This window comes from Dipodomys ordii, unplaced genomic scaffold, assembly GCF_000151885.1.
Source record: "Dipodomys ordii isolate 6190 unplaced genomic scaffold, Dord_2.0 Scaffold46, whole genome shotgun sequence".
Lineage (NCBI taxonomy): Eukaryota > Metazoa > Chordata > Mammalia > Rodentia > Heteromyidae > Dipodomys > Dipodomys ordii.
In genome coordinates, this window is record NW_012267262.1 from 11884534 (window position 1) to 11901951 (window position 17418).

The 17418-nt window shown below is 41.5% G+C and overlaps 1 protein-coding gene across 1 annotated transcript in view; it reads left to right on the top strand.

Moving 5' to 3' along the window:
- The window catches only part of Caprin1 (cell cycle associated protein 1), a 44832-nt gene that overhangs the window by 607 nt on the left and 26807 nt on the right, over positions 1 to 17418 (top strand). The window contains exons 2-4 of the mRNA XM_013019557.1: positions 138 to 350; positions 16556 to 16618; positions 17000 to 17086. Coding sequence (XP_012875011.1) covers positions 138 to 350; positions 16556 to 16618; positions 17000 to 17086 — 363 coding nt within the window. The remainder of the gene's footprint in view (positions 1 to 137; positions 351 to 16555; positions 16619 to 16999; positions 17087 to 17418) is intronic.

A 17418-nucleotide genomic window follows, 5' to 3' on the forward strand; every position in this document is an offset into this window, starting at 1 on the left:
GGCTCGCGCAGGCTCCCGCCGCCCGCTGCCCGCTGCGCGTTTTGTCCCGCGTCTCGCCCCGTCCGTCCGTCCCCTGACTCGCCGCCTCTTGTTCTTCCTCCCGCTTTTCTTCTCTCTCCCTCCACTCCGATCTGAAGATGCCTTCGGCCACCAGCCACAGCGGAAGCGGCAGCAAATCGTCGGGACCACCACCGCCATCGTCGGGTTCCTCCGGGAACGAGGCGGGGGCCGGGGCCGCTGCGCCAGCTTCTCAACACCCCGCCACCGGGACCGGCGCCGTCCAAACCGAGGCCATGAAGCAGATCCTGGGGGTGATCGACAAGAAACTTCGCAACCTGGAGAAGAAAAAGGTGCCCGGCTTGGCGGGAGCGGGAGGGCTTCGCTGGGTCCCGGAATCCCCGCCCCCCCACCAGCTTGTCCGCGGCCGGCGGAGCTTCGGATCCAGAAAGCGGGCGCCTCGGGGTGGTGCCTGTCACCTGACCCGGACGCGCTGCCCCCAGGCCTCGGTTAACTGGAGCCCCGGGTGGGTCTGGCCTTGATCTAGGGAATGGGATTCCGAGGTGGGGCCCCGTCGGCTCCGATCGGGCCAGATAGGGAACAAAATGGGGCGATCCGCGGTGTGCGACACTTGGGGGCAGCCGATCGCCTCGTGGAGCTGGGACGGCCTGAGTCCTCACGCCGCGGGGCTTGTGCACCCCTTTACCCTGCGTGCGGCTCTTCGTCCCCGAGCGGGAGGATCGCTCACCCGGGGGGCCCGTTTGGAGTGGTCTCCTCTCTGCTGTCCTTCCCTCACCGCCCCCGAGTGGGCTCCTATGTTTCCTTCTTTGTTTCAATTGTCTGGGTGCCCCCCCCCCCGGGGGGGGGCTGCCCAGGCCCAGCCCAGTAAGGAGATGATCTTCATCAGCGACCTTTCCCCCCTGGGGGACTGTAAAAGTGGCCGGGGGTCTCCAAGGATTGTTGTTCGCCGGGTGATGGGTTCAGGGTAGACCGGAGACGGTCGCTAGGTCTCCGCACATGGAGACTGAGTCTAACATGGCGGCGGCTGCGAGTCGAGAGGGAAGCGTTGTACAGGAGCTGCATTGTGAGCACAAAGCGAAGGCAGAGGGGGAGGGCAGAGACCAGGCAGCCACCCCAGCCGGCCTCCCTCTCCCCTCCTAAAAAGTCGAACCACACCCACATTTTTTCATTTAATATTGAACCATTCGGTGGTCACACATGGAGATATCTGCCTTTTGTTTTGTGTTTTCAGAGCCGGACAGTGTGGCAACTCTGTTTTGAGGGACATGCATGGAGAGAAAAGGCAGGGAGAGTAATTCAACCCTGGGTACGATAGTAGTGGCTAGAGAAAAACAAATGGGCTCAACATTAGGCAGTTATTAAATTTGTGACTTAGTGTCACTTTGTCCTTTACCTCCAAAAGTAAAATACTGCTTCCTTTGACAACTTCTGCTTGCTTCTCTCTACTACACTGTTTTTTTTTTTTTTTTTTTTAGATCTTGAATTGTGAAGAAACTATTCTAAATGGCCATTTAGCCAGCTTCCTCATAGTATTAAGTAATTGAGATAGTAATTTTTTTGCCTAAAAATTTGGGTTATGGACAATGTATTGGAAAGAACTGGTGTTCTTAGTGGTAGGCCTTAGTGGTAATTGCTTATTTACTGATTACTTAGTTTTAAAACCGAACATTTACCTTGACACTTTTCTGTTAGAAGTTTTGCTTAAATTTCCTGGAATTTATTAATTTGAGAGATACAATCACTTGAGACTGTTAGCTTAAGAGTTCTTTTATTTTGATGTACGAGTGTGCTTTATTAGTAAGTGGAATAATAGATTTGTTGTAACAAAGCAGTGAAAACATCTCAAGTGTTGCTGACTTCAAATATGGCTTAGAATAAGAGTATCTTAAGACCACTGCCTCTTGATTTGTCAAGTGATTTTAGTTTTTTGGTCACTCTGACAATTTGAGTATCTTTTAAACATTTCCTAATAAAGTAAACAATACTGTGAATCTGGCTGATGTTTGAATGGATTACCTTTTGAATTTCTAGGAAATTTGTTCTTGTCGAATAGGAATCAACATAATAGTTTTAAGTATGGGTATATTAGGGATTGAAAATTCTCCAAAGGCAACTACATGAAGCCAGGTGTTGATGAATAGCCAGTGTAGTTGTGAAGTGACAGATTCTAGTGTTAAAAGTGTATTTAAAAAAAAAACCCAAACCCTAGTTTATAAGCCCCTGTAGGCTCTGAATCATGGCTGGTCACTTGTGTATAGGAGTGTATAACAGTACATTAACATCTCTTCCTAAATTATAGAGGAGAGTGTAATACAATCATTTTTATTGACTTGGTTAGTACATACTGAAAGATTGTCTTGTAATGTTGCACACTTAACTGCACGAAATTAACATATATTTAAGTGTCTTTTTCTGTCAGTGTTTGGGTACTAAATAACAGAAAAGGTCAAGTTACGGTTGAAGGTTTTTGATAAGCTACCTACTTGTATGTAGCTGTTCTACCTACTTATTAAACAGTAGAATTGACAGTACTGATGAGGCTTAATTGCTGTTAAAACATTTTATTGAGAAACTCCAAAGCATTCTATATTCCAAAACCTAGGTAAATTTGGTTTGTAATTCAATAGGTTATTTTCTTTATGAAAAGATTTAGTAACATTTATTTTTCAATAGGAGTAAGCCTTTATAATGTACCTAAGATAGGATTTGCTTTATAAATCTGTTTTGAATTAGGCTTTATAAATCCTAATGGAGTAAAAGTGATTTTTTTTTTTTTTTTGGAGGGATGCCAGTCCTGGGCCTTGAACTCAGGGCTTGGGCACTGTCCTTCAGCTTTTTTGCTCATGGTTAGCCCTCTGTCATGAGTCACAGCGGCTTCTTGGGTTAGTTGGAGATAAGGTGTCTTGGACTTGACCTGCTTGGGCTGGGTTTCAGTTCTGATCTTCAGATCTCAGTCTCCTAAGTACTAGGATTTTAGAGGTGAGCCACAGCGCCTGAAAAGTAAATTTTAGAAACTGCATTTCTTCTTCAGTCAGTTCAGCAACTTATATTTGAACTGTATTTGATCCTTAACTTGTTTACATTTGAACTTTCTGGATCAAAATTTTTTTCTCCCTGGAATTTGAAATTGTTGTAACAAAAGTTACTAAGTAGATAAGTAGTATCATTTTTGTAACAGAATTGAAACAATTGTGCTTCATTTAAAAAACAAAGTTACTTATTTTCTAGTAGTTTCAGCCACTAGGAAAAAGTTCAGTGAAAATACATGTTTAACTTGGATGAAATAGATTCTCTTATATAATGCAACTAAGTGGCTTGGTGGTTTTTGAAATTTGGGTACTAAATAAATGCTCAGCAAATGGAGGAGTTTTAAGGAGCAGTTTTAAGGAGAATCAAATGTAAAATCTCATTTACAAATCCTTTTAAATAGGTAATAAGGGAATTGAATGATGTATTCTACCTAGTTTTGTTATCAGGTCTTCTCTACAGAATTGGGCCTTAGGCTATATAAGAATATGTTACAAAATCCAGTCTTAATTTTAACTAGGAGCTCATTTGATATTGCAAGATGCAATCAGTTTAGATTTAAAATAAAGGAGGCTTTAATAGATGGCATTTAAAATGGCTATACTCTTTACAAACATAATTAAATAGATTTAGTGGCCAGTGACTTTGGTAGATGAAAGACTAGTTTTGGTTTGTTTTTTTTTAAAGAAAAACTCAAAATAATTTAACAGGCTTATAATCAATGTATAACCCAGACTGATAGCCAAAAAGTAATGTTTTTATATAACATCACAAAGACTAGCTTTTTTATATCTTTGCAGTTAATATTTATAACAACATAGTTTGTGAGTGAGGACACTTCTTTCTGGAGCACTGCAGTGTGCCTCAGAATTTTTGATGCAGCTATTTAGGATTTATGTTGAGGCTTTGAAATACACCCATTCTTAACCATTTTATACATACAGATTTTCTTGGGGCTGGCATCTGTGGTTTTTCTTGACATTTAGGATTTGTAATGTGTTAGCTTCTCCCTTGCTCTCTGTTCCTCTGCATTGCAGAGGGCAAGGTTCTTTGTTTTGCATTTACCTTGTTACTGGGGGAAAAAGGAAGTTGTAATGAAGTTTGTGTGTAAAACGTGGAGAAGTTAAACAGAATTTTCTCATGTAATGTGTGTGTGTATTTTTTTTTTTTTTTGGAAGAGAGTAAAATCTAAGCATTGCCCTGAGTGAGAATTGAATTAAAACCTAGCCAAAAATATTTTTACGTTAGGATAATTCCTAACATATTTGAATGATGTTTTGTGTGATTTACAGATTAAGTGTATAGTTTGTCATAATTTTAAGTAAATAAATTAGTGTGTTAGATAACGATTGATAATTTCATCTTTCAAAGTCAAATATTTTTACTTGCAAAGATTAAACTTAGAGCAAATTCCTCATGATTTGTTTTATTATACTTTTAGAACTTTTTTTTTTACCTAGTCCTTGGGCTTGAACTCTGGGCCTTGCCTTGCTCAGGCTGGTGCTCTACCATTTGAGCCACAGTGCCACTTCTGTTTTTTTTTTTCTTTCTTTTTTTTTTTTTTTTTTTACTAGTTTATTGGAGATAAGAGTCTTCGGGGCTTTCCGCCCGGACTGGTTTCTAACCTCTATCCTCAGATGTCAGCCCCCTGAGAAGCTAAGATTATAGGCATGAGCCACAGATGCCTACCCTGTTAGAGAATCTTCAGGTTATTTTTTTTTTTTTGGTCATGGGGTTTGAACTCAGGGCCTTGGCACTGTCCTTGAACTCTTTTGCTCAAGACTAGTACTCTACTACTTTGAGCCACAGTGACACTTTTTGGTTTTCTGGCGGTTAATTGGAGATAAGAGTTTCACGGACTTCCTTCCCTGCCCAGCTGGCTTTGAATTGTGATTCTCTTAGATCTCAGTCTCCTGAATGGGTAGGATTACAGGTGTGAGCCACCTTTGTCCAGGAAGATTTTTCTTTAATACACCTCAAACTAGAATTAGTAAAACCTACCTAATGGAAGAGGAAAGAGAGAAGCTTATATGAAATAACCCAGTCAGAGGGGTAATTTCCAGGATCTATGACAATGTTTTATGGGGGTAATTAGAATTTGTAATGTTTTGTAGTTTCTGTGGAGTTCCCCATGTTTAATTATCCCGTAGAGCTAAGTAAGAACTTTGTTTCAAGTATGTATTATTGTTACTATTTTTATGCCCTTTGTGGGGCTTCAACTCAGGGCCTGGGTGCTTTTTTTTTTTTTTTTTTGTCGGTCGTGGGGCTTGAACTCTGGGCCTGGGCGCTGTCCCTCAGCTCTTCAGCTCAAGGCGAACGCTCCACCACTTGAGCTACAGCGCCACTTTCGGTTTTCTGGTGGTTTATTGGAGATAGGAGTCTCACAGTCTTTCCTGCCCTGGCTGGCTTTGAACTGCGATCCTCAGATCTCAGCCTCCTGAGTAGCTAGGATTACAGGCCAGCGCCCGGCACCTGGGTGCTTTTTTGCACATGGCTATTCCTCTACCACTTGAGCCACAGCCCCACTTTTGGCTTCTTTTGGAAGTTACTGGAGACCCTTTCCTGGAGGGCCTGAGAATGTGGCTTAGTGGTAGAGTGGTTGCCTAGCATGCATGAAGCCCTGGGTTCATTTCCTTAGTATCACATACACAGAAAAAACTGGAATTGGCACTGTGGCTCAAGTGGTAGAGTGCTAGCCTTGAGCAACAGAAGCTCAAGGACAGTGCCTAGGCTCTGGCAAAAGAAAGAAAAAAGTCTCTTGGACTTTCTTGCCCCAACTGGCTTGGCGCTGCCATTCTCAGATTTCAGCCTCTTGAGTAGTTAAGATTACTGGTGTGAACCACTGATCCCTGGCCTCAAGTACATTGATTGATTGACTGGTTGATTGGTTGCTGGTCCTGAGTCTTGAACTCAGAGCCTGGACTCTGTTCCTGAGCGCCTTTGCTCAAGGCTAGTGCTCTACTTGAGCACAGTGCCACTTCTAGCCTTTCCTGTTTATGTGCTATGTACTGAGGAATCAAACCCAGGTCTTCATGCATGCTAGGCAAGCACTCTACCACTAAGCCACATTCCCAGCCTCAAGTACTTATTTTTAATTGCAGTTTTTCTATTTTAAAAGTGGATACACATGAAGAAAGGTTTTGTTTCTTTATTGGTTAGATTTTTATTAATGTCATGTTGCTGAACTGTGTGTGTGTTGTCTATGTAATGGGCTTCTGCAAATAAAAGTGAGGTAAAGTCCTAGTGAGGTGTTATTGGGGCATACTATTTGTAGTAAAATGAATCTTTAAAGTTTAAGCTGTCTCAAGCTTTTATGTTGTAAAGCAGAAAAAGTTTTTTTTTTTTTGGTCCGGTTGTGGGGCCTGAACTCTGGGCCTGAGCACTGTCCCTCAGCTCTTCAGCTCAAGGCTAGTGCCCTACCACTTGAGCCACAGCGCCACTTCCGGCTTTTTCCTTTTTGCATATGTGGTGCTGAGGAATTGAACCCAGGGCCTCAGGCATGCAAGGCAAGCGCTCTACCACTGAGGCAACTTCCCAGCCCCAAAGCAGAAAAAGTTTGAGGAAAGCATTATCAGTACAGGAAAAAGCAGGTGTGACCACCTTTTTGTCTTTAGTTATTATTCCAGCCTCCTGAACATTCTCTTTGTAACTGGCTCTTTTTCTCGGGGGAAATAGATGGTAGATGGTCAGCGGAGAAGAGTAAGAGAACAGGAGGCATTCAGCTGAATTTGGAACTGTAAATTGCTTGGCTTCAGCTTCTCTTGTTTTTCTTCCATTAGCTGTGTTTTTATTGGATGCAATATATATAAAAACATGGAAGACAGAGACTTTTGTTGGACAGAGTTCAGAACTCATATTTCCTGAGGAAGGGGGAGGTATGCATCTTAACTGAGCTCAACTGGAGTCATCTATTTCCTTTAATTTCTTCTACTATTGTCTATACTTTTTTTTTTTGTTGGTCACGGGGCTTGAACTCTGAGCCTGGGCACTGTCCCTGAGCTCTTCAGTTCAAGGTGAGCACTCTACCACGTGAGCCACAGTGCCACTTTTGGTTTTCTGGTATACTTTTTTTCTGTATACTTTTTAAAATTTATTTATTTTTAGTTTGTATACTTTGTTTTTGACATTTTTTTAGACTACTTTAGGCTCTTTTACTAAGTGATAAACTTGTTAGGAGCAGACTATTAGTAAATCATTCCACACTGCTTGCTTAGCAAGTACTGAATAAGAATATTATCTCCAGTCAGACGCCTGTAATCCTATCTACTCAGGAGGCTGAGTTCTGAGGATGGTGGTTGAAAGCCAGCCCAGGCAAGTAAGTCCATGACACTCATTTCCAATTAACCACCAGAAAACCAGAAGTGGGGCTGTGGCTCAACTGGTAGAGTGCTTGCCTTGAGCTGAAGAGCTCAGGGACAGAGCCAAGGCCCAGAGTTCAAGCCCCATGGCCCACCTGAAAAAGACAAAAATCTAGGTAGTATAAGCAAGACTTGTAAGAGGACAAGGATCAATTCTCATTAGGACCATTATAAATTATTAGATATTTTATTTTATTCCCCTCATTATTGTTACTCAGAAACAACTGAAACATAGCTGGACTCTGGTGACTCCATAGTTGTAGCTAGTCAAGAGGCTGAGATGAGAATCATTGGTTGATGAAGGCAGTCTGGGCAGGAAAGTCCTAGATATTATTTCCAATTAACTACCAAAAGGCGGAAAGTGGAGCTGTTGCTCAAGAGGTAGAGCACCAGCCTTGAGTAAAAACGCTAAGAGAAAGCACCCAGACCCTGAGTTCAAGGCCTAGTACTAACACATTTACAAAAAAAAAATTGTGAAGAAGACCCTTCTCAATAACTTCATTGTTTTTCCCTCCTGGCACTACTGGGGATTGAACTCAGGGTTTTGCACTTGTTTCGATAAGAGCTCTACAGATGGAGTTCTGTTCACAGCCTTTCTTCCCTCTCTTTGTCTTATCTATGACTCTTGATGGCTGAGATGACAGGCATGTTCTTTCTTCCCTCTCTTTGTCTTGCATATTTCACCCAGGACTCATCCTGCAGTCCTCCTACCTATGACTGACGGCTGAGACTCCAGGCATGAACTACCACACCCATTTTATTGTTTGAAGTTTGGAGATACCACCTTTTTGCCCAGCCTGGCATGAACCCTATTTTTGCTTCCCAAGTAGCTGGGATTATAGATGTGTGCCACCAAACATTTTGTTTTGCCCAGGCTAGCCTCAGACTTGAGATTTATCTTGCCTCTACTTCGTGAGTACTGGTATTGCAGATGTGTTAGTATTTTCTGCTTAGTTCATTGTCTCCTGATATTGAAGTTTCAAGGAAAGTATATAAACCATTCAGTCACCTGAATTCATCTTCAAGTGTAGCTTGGTTAAATCCTTTGATTCAAAAGTTAACATTGTTGCTGGTCATTATTTAAGTCTGCCCTTGTGCTGAGGATTGAATGCAGGGCCTTTTACATACTAGGCAAGCACACTACCGCCGATCTACATCTCTAGCCCTTAGCTTTAGATTTTTTTTTTCCTTTTGGTGGTCATGGGACTTGAACTCAGGGTCTGGGTGCTGTCCCTGAGCTCTTTTTGCTCAAGGCTCGTGAATTCTACCCCTTTGAGCCACTGCACCACTTCCAGTTTTATGGTAGTTAATTGGAGGTAAGGGTCTTACAGAAGCTGGGCTCTGATGACTCATACCTATATTCCTAACTACTCAGGAAGCAGAGATCTGAGGATCTTGGTTTGAAGCCAGCCATGGCAGAAAAGTCTTACCTCCAATAAACTTCTCAGAAAAAGCTGGAAGTGGTGCTGTGGCTCAAGTGGTAGAGTATTAGCCTTGGCCAAAAGACTTAGACAGTGCCCAGGCTCTCTGTGTAAGCCCCCAGACAAGCAAAAATTCAGACTTTTCCTGCCTGGGCTCACTTTGAACTGTGATCCTCAGATCTCAGACTCTTGAATAGTTAGGATTACAGGCATGGGCCACCAGCATCTGGCTAGCTTTACTTTTTTTTTGCAGTTGTAGGGCTTGAACTCTGGGCTTGGGCACTGTCCTTCAGCTCTTCAGCTCAAGACTTTGAGCCACAGAGCCACTTTCCGTTTTCTGGTGGTTAATTGTAGATAAGAGTCTCATGGGGACTTTTCTTCCCTGGGCTGGCTTTGAACCATGATTCTCAGATCGCAGCCTTCTGAGTAACTATGATTAGAGGTGGGAGCCATCAGCGCCTGGCCAGCTTTTTATTTTTTAAGAATGTAATTCAAAGTAAGTGATGCTGGAACTCTTTTGACAGTACTTTTTCTACTAGGGCCAGCTGCTTCCATTCATTCAGATTTATGTGCATGGACAGTTGAGTAAGGTTTTTTTTTTAACAGGATTTTTATTTTGTTGTTTTTAATTTATTTTTATATTTATTTATTTATTTAGGTCATGGGGCCTGAACTCTGGGCCTGGGCGCTGTCCCTCAGCTCTTCAGCTCAAGGCTAGCACTCTACCACTTGAGCCACTGCACCACTTCCGGCTTTTTTCTTTTTTCTTATATGGTGCTGGGTAATCGAACCCAGGGCCTCATGCTTACAAGATGAGCGCTCTACCACTGAGCCACCTTCCCAGCCCTGTTTTTAATTTAATACTTTTAGTTGAAATTAAATTCCTGCTTACCTGGCTTAAATTGCTTATAATGAAGCCTTAGGTAATGTCTGATTTAGTTTTTTTTTTTTAACAACTCATACTTTTTAGTGTTTAAAACTCTAGCATTCTTCTGTTCTAACTTATTTTCTAGGGCCTATAATAAATGAGCTTATTTCTCCACTAAAATATTTCATTGTTGGACAACTTTTCATGTTCATGTTACAGTGAGCTGTGCCCTATTCCCTCCCTTACCTCTGATGCAACTCATCCTGTTAAATATTTTGCTTCCTGGAGCATCATAGATCAGGGCCATCTAAACAGGCATCCAACAGTTTGAAGATAGAGGATGGATCTTCTAAGGATTATAGTATGTGTTTTCAGAGTTGATGAGACTTTTGTTGCACCTATGTGCGTGCACACACGTGTGCACATACACAAATGAAAACCAACTTAATCACTCCCAATGCACATGTGAACACACAACACACACACAGAAAGGCTTTCCCTCATAACTGCATAATGTCCAGATACTATTTTTCAAGTCATCAATGCCTATGCTCCGGCTGCTTTTTCTACAGAAATAGCAATTCTGACTTTGCTCAAATGATAGAAACTCCACTTCCTATTCTCCTTGTACTACACCAATTCAAGTGAGAAAGAATTAGCCAGGAAAATTCCTAGATGCAGCAAAAGTCTCATCATACCTGTACTGGCCCTGTGGCTTGAACTCAAATCCTGGCTGCTAGCCTCTACCATTTGAGCCACAGTTCTAGTTCTGGCTTTTTGATGTTTAACTGCTGATAGAGTCTTGGAACTTTTTGCCCAGGCTGGCTTCGAACTGCAGGTCTCAGATCTTAGTTTCCTGAGTAGCTAGGATTATAGGGGTGAAGCACCATTGCCTAGCTTCCAAATTTCTCTTGATATTAGAGTTTTATCCAGGTATTGATTTTTTTCCCTCCTAACCATCCTTATATCTGTTAACAATTGTTTAGCTTAAAATTTTTTAATTTTTTAAAGATTCTCATTTCTCTTGCTATTTTTAAATACATAATTAAAATGGTTTCAATTATTTATGGAATTTTTTGATATAACAGTAAAGAAGCAAAACTGAAGAGGGACATCTATTTTGGCTGTTAACTTACTGTACTGATTTAAAAATCCCATTTCATACGGGGTACAGTAGTTTATAACTGAGCTAAGAGGATCATCTCTGAAAAATAAAGGTTGAGGGCCAGGGGGCATGGGCTCAAGTGATGGGTGCTAGTCTGTAAGGCCCTGAGTTCACACTCTAGTACTATAAAAAAACAACAACAAAAGTAACTTGGAAGTCTTTGGAAAGAATGGTTGGTGTAGATGTTCTGTGACTCAGCAAAATAATCTGATTAGAAGGAACATGGCAGTAACACAGGCCGAAATGAAGTGTAGCAACAGCTGGATACAGTAGCTTTCTAAGGGCAGGAGGGGCACAAAGGATTTTTCTGGAATTTATGATGGGCAAGTTACTAACGGCTCTTTCAATTTATAGTTAAGTGAACTATGCTTGATAATAGTGTCACTGGCAGAGCTGGCTATCTTGATAGTTTAAATTTAAATGATGGGTAAAGTCACCTCTTTAAAACAATCAGGAGATAAGAATGGGATTGGATAGCACACATTTGGGTAATTTTTTATTACCTTTGATCTCTGAAGTCTTTTTACATCTATATTATTATGCCTTTGTTCTATAGTGCCTCTTCAAAGACTTGGTAGTCTGGGAAATGGATGGTCTGATTATTATCTGTTATACATGTGATGCCTGCTATAAATGAATACTCGGTATGTTCAGTAGTTGAAAAAGCAGCCTGAAGCTCAATTTCATGATGGATATTTCAAGATGGAAAGAACAGATTAATATCTGGTAGGCTTTCTGATGAAGATACTTTATGCTAGGAAAAACCATTTTCCAGAAAACAAACGTGAAGTACTCATAAATTCAGTATGAGTAGTTATTAACCAATTCGTCTTTATCACTTCTGTGAGCTAGGCAGCCATGTTCTAGCTTATGTAAGAAGAAAGCTATATTGTATGGATCCTTCTCCTGTCCTTGTCCTTTTGGTTTTGTTCGATGGAACTCACTGGTCATTTGAATAGAAAGTGAAAATAGGGATGGAATCACTTATGGTAGCTTAGCTGCTCCTCTATAATAGATAGCAAATGATGGTATATGTCCCCTGTCACCTAAAGCTACTACTTAGGAGCTAGAATTTAAGCTTTTATTTGAAAATTATGTTTTGAAAATACTATTTGCTTAGAGGCTTTCTGATTCTAGCACAGATTTTTCATATTTATCACTGTATTTAATTATAAAAGCCTCTTCTGGGGTTTCAGCTCAATTTTTTTTTTGTCAGACTAAGACTTGAACTTGCTATCTGGCTAGTTGGTGCTCTACCATGTGAGTTATACCTCCATCTCTCAGCTCTAGATGTAACAAAATGTACTAGTTGGGTGTTGGTGGCTCATACCTGTAATCCTAGCTACTCAGGAGGCCGAGATTTGAGGATTGTGTTTTGAAGCCAACCCATGCAGGAAAGTATGTGAGGTTCTTTCTTACCTTCAACTAAACCACCAGAAAACTGGAACTGGAGCTCTGTGGTTCAAAGTGGTAGAATACTCGTCTGGAGCAGAAAGCTCAGGGACAGCATTCTGGCCATGAGTTCAACCCACAACCAAAAAAGCCCCAACAAAACAAAAACCCAGAAGGACTAGGTAGAAACTCTTCAGTGTTTAGTCACTTTTCTGTCACCGTGACAAAGCAGCCTGAGAAAATTATCTTGAAGGAGTGGGGGGGAGATTGATTTGGCTTATGGTTTGAGATGTTTTAGTCCAGTCATTTGGCTCTATGTCTTGGGCACAGTGAAACAGAACATCATGATGGAGAGCCATGTGGGTGGAGTAAAGCTCCTTACCTCATGGTAGTTGCCAAGAGGAGAGAGGGATGAGTTGGGAACAAGACACTCCAACTGCAGGTGCCAATGCCTCACCTCTGTAATCCTAACTATTCTGGAGGCTGACATCTGAAGATTACTGTTTGCTACCAGGTTGGGCAGAAAAGTCTGTGAGACTCATAACTGCAATTGACTGTATTCTCCATTTAACCAGCAAAAAGGCAGAAATGGAATGGTGTGGTTCAAGTGGTAAAGCACTATGAGTGAAAAAGCTCAGGGACAGTGGCTAGTCCCTAAGTTTCAAGTCCCAGGACTGATACACACAGTGCACGCAAACACACACACACACACACACACACACACACCACACACACACACACACACACACACACAGAGATAAAGCCAGTATCATCTCCCAATGACCCATCGCATTGTGAGTCCATCAGTAGATTAATTAATCCATTGATGCTTGTTTCCAGGTTCTACTAGACTTAATATTTTAAGGAAATTTGAGGCATTTGACCTACATGAATATTTTTAAACCTTAGGTGTATATAGAATCACCCAGAGGGCTTGATAAAACACTAGTTAGTAGATGGTAACTTCAGAGTTTCTGATTGAATAGGTCTGGAGTGTTGCCTTGAATTTCTAAGTTTTTCAGTTGCTACTGCTTTGAGGACTGCACATTTAGAATCACAGACTTAGACAGTCTTTGCTATGTAGAGATCTAATTATATGTAATAATAAATAGAGACCCCCTTCCAGCTCATATGTATATGGTGATAATACATCTTAGCCATTAGGAGAATTCTGTGCTGTCAAAAATGTTGTGGGTGCTGGTGGCTTATGCCTATAATCCTAGCTATTCAGTTGGCTGAGATCTGAGGATCAAGGTACAAAGCCAGTCTAGGCAGTAAAGTCCATTACCTGCCAGAAACCTGGAAGTGGCTCAGTGGCTCAAAGTGGTAGATTGCTAGCTTTGAGCAAAAAGAGCTCAGGGTCTGTGTCCAGGTTCTGAGTTCAAGCCCTATGACTGCCCCCCCCCAAAAAAAAATTGTGATTAGGTGGTAGTTATTTATAATAATAGTGCAGAAAGTACTAATATTTACTGAACCCATTTAAAGCTCTGATGAAACTTTATTGTGCTTAGAAAAATGTTTCATAGATTTGTAGCCTCTATTTAATGTACTACTTTGTTTTTTTTTTGGTCAGTCCTGGAGCTTGAACTCCACCCAGTGAATTCTTTTGCTCAGAGCTAGTGCTCTACCACTTTGAGCCACAGAGCCACTGATACACTACATCTTTTGATTAGGTAGTTGAACTTGATAAGTACAAGGAATCATGAGCAGTGAATTTTGGACCTTTTTTGTGTGTGAGGGGTCCAGTCGTGGGGCCTGAACTCTGGGCCTGGGTGCTGTCCCTCAGCTCTTCAGCTCAAGGCTAGCGCTCAACCACTTGAACCACAGCGCCACTTCCGACTTTTTACTTTAGGAATCAAACCCAGGGCCTCAGGCCTGCAAGGCAAGCTCTCTACCACTGAGCTATCTTCCCAGCCCTTTTGGAGTGTTTTGAAAATCTCTATTAAAGGGTTTTCTTTTGAGATGGGGGACCAGTTATGGGGCTTGAACTCGGGGCCTGGGTGCTGTTCGTGAGCTTTTTTGCTCAAGGCTAATGTTCTACCACTTTGAGCCACAGCTCCACTTTGAGTTTTCTGATAATTAGAGATAATGAGTCTCATGACTTTCCTGTCCAGGCTACCTTTTGACTGATTCTTAGATCTCAGCTTTCTGAGAAGCTAAGATTACAGGTTTGAGCCACCAGTACTTGGCTAGAATTGAGTTTTCATACTGTTTTGTTGAAGTCTAGAGTAAAAGTGAATATTTTGCTGTGTGGTTTAGTGACTCGTGATTTCTACACTTCTCGTGTAACCTAATTACACTAAAAGTGGGCTTTTTAGTTTAAAGTAGAATGGTGTTGTACAAGTTGACATTGTGTAAAGAAAATGGGCCATTTGACTTAGTAAAAATTCACTGTTGGGGCTAGGAAGGTGGCTCAGTGGTAGAGGGCTTGCCTTGCATGCCTGAGGCCCTGGGTTCCATTCCTCAGCATCACATAAGCAAAAAGAAAAAAGCTGGAAGTGGCGCTGTGGCTTAAGTGGTAGAGCGCTAGCCTTGAGCTGAAGAGCTGAGGGACAGTGCCCAGGCCCAGAGTTCAGGCCCCACAACCGGATCCCCCCAAAAAAATTAAAAACCAAAAAAAACTCACTGTCATTGCCTTTAACCTCATTTCTGATCTGAATTTTTTTTTTTGGGGTCCAGTCGTGGGTCCTGAACTCTGGGCCTGGGCGCTGTCCCTCAGCTCTTCAGCTCAAGGCTAGCGCTCTACCACTTGAGCCATGGCACCACTTTCTCCTTTTTTCTTTTTGCTTATGTGGTGCTGAGAATTGAACCCAGGGCCTCAGGCATGCAAGGCAAGCGCTCTACCACTGAGCCACCTCCCAGCCCCTTCATTATTCTTTAAAAAATATTTATTGTTATTATAGAGGTGATGTACAGAGGGATTACAATTACAGGAGTTAGGTAATGAGTACGTTTCTTTTTACTTTTGTTTCTTGACAGTCCTAGGACTTGAACTCAGGGCCTGAACACTGTCCCAGAGCACTTGAGTCACAGTGCCCCATCCAGCCTTTTCTGCTTAAGTGGTACTGAGGAATCGAACCGAGGCCTTCGTGCATGCTAGGCCAAGCACTCTCCTACCACTAAGCCATATTCCCAGCCCCTGCATTTCCTTTTGTGCAGTGCCCTCTGTTCCCTCATTCTCTCCAGTCCTCCCTCCTGTCTCCACCTGTAAGTTATATAATTCACTTAGCAATGTTCAGTGAACACCACTGCTACACTTTTTCACCCCTTTTCCCTGGAGTTCTGTACTTCCCCTGATACCCTCTTGAAGATGTATATTAATAATTCTTTTTTTTTTTGGCCAGTCCTGGGGCATGCACTCAGCCTGGCACTGTCCCTGAGCTTTTGTTCAAAGGTAGCACTTTACTATTTGAGCCACAGCACCACTTCTGGCTTCTTCTGTTTATGTGGAATTGAACCCAGGGCTTCATGAATACTAGGCAAACACACTACCCCTAGGCCACATTCTCAGTCCTATTCATATTCCTTATTTTTTTTTTTTTTGTTTTCTTTCTATTCTCTCATCCTTACCATAGTAACTAAATTTTTAACTTTTGTATTACCTGAGTTCAAGGTCTCTTGCCCCCTTTTGCTCACAGCTGTCATTCTGCCACTTAAGCCACACCTGAAGTTTTAAAGAGCTCTTGGATTTATCTGCTGGGCTGTCTTCACATGGAGTTTCTCAGGTCCCAGCCTTGAGCAGCTAGGATTATAGAGATGAACACAGGACTATAAGGCATGAGCATTGGTGCTTGTCCTGAATATTTTTTCTTTGGAGTCTCATTTACTATCACTAGCCTAAGAAACCGCCCAAGTTTTCATCTTAGGGAAAAAAAGGTAGCTATTTTTCCTCACCCTTGTAGTAAGAAAGCAAAGTTACCTGTATGTGAAACAGTAGTTTGGAAGTATCTCTTACGTTATTCAAGATAAATGGATGTTATTCAAGATAAATGGGTAAGGTTTATCAAAGACGACTATACTTGTGGTTTATTCAGAAAAATAGGTTCTCTAAACCTGCTTATCCTTTTCTAAACTACTATAAAGAGTAGTGTCTTTCATTACAAGTATAGTTCAACAATGGTCAAAGTATTTCAATTTATTTCACTGTTAAACTTACGTAAGTTTAATATATTATCTGGAGTATTCTAAAAATTATTTAATTTGAGATGGAGAGAAGACTGCTTTGAGTTTTTTCATTTTAGCATTGTTAAACTGATACATGTTTTAAATAAGGAATGTAATTCTTTCTTTTTTTTTTTAAATATAGGGTAAGCTTGATGATTACCAGGAACGAATGAACAAAGGGGAAAGGCTCAATCAAGATCAGCTGGTAAAGATAATAAATTTCTTTCTTTCTTTCTTTTTTCCCTTTTTCTTTTTGTCGGTTGTAGGGCTTGAACTCAGGGCCTGGGCACTGTCCCTGAGTGTTTTTTGCTCAAGGCTCGTGTTCTACCACTTTGAGCCACAGCACCACTTCCCGTTTTCTGGTGGTTAATTGGAGATAAGAGTGTCACCGACTTTCCTGCCTGGGCTGGCTTCGAACCAAGATCCTCAGATCTCAGCCTCCTGAGTAGCTAGGATTACAGGTGTGAGCCACTGGCGCCCAGCTAAGAAATTAACTTTTTATTGACGATATTATGTTCATCATTTTAAATAAGAACATTTTGTGATTCTCTTTGTGTTTGTAATAAAGTTGGTTTTTTTCTCTTAGGATGCTGTATCTAAATACCAGGAAGTCACAAATAATTTGGAGTTTGCAAAAGAATTGCAGAGGAGTTTCATGGCATTAAGTCAAGATGTAAGTAAAAGGTTGTGTGTGTGTGTGATATGTGTGTATATGTATGTGGTCCTGGGACTCAAACGTGTCTTCATGGCATTAAGTCAAGATATAAGTAAAAGGTTGTGTGTGTGTGTGTGTGTGTGTGTTTGTTTGTTTGTTTGTGTGATATGTGTGTATATGTATGTGGTCCTGGGACTCAAACATGTCTTGGGCTAGTGTTCTATCTCTTGAGCGCTACATTGCCATTTATGGCTTTTAGTTGGTTGATTAAATATAAGGATGTCATGGACTTTTCTGCCTAGGCTGGCTTTGAACCTTGATCTTTGTATCTCAGTCTATTTTTTTTTCCC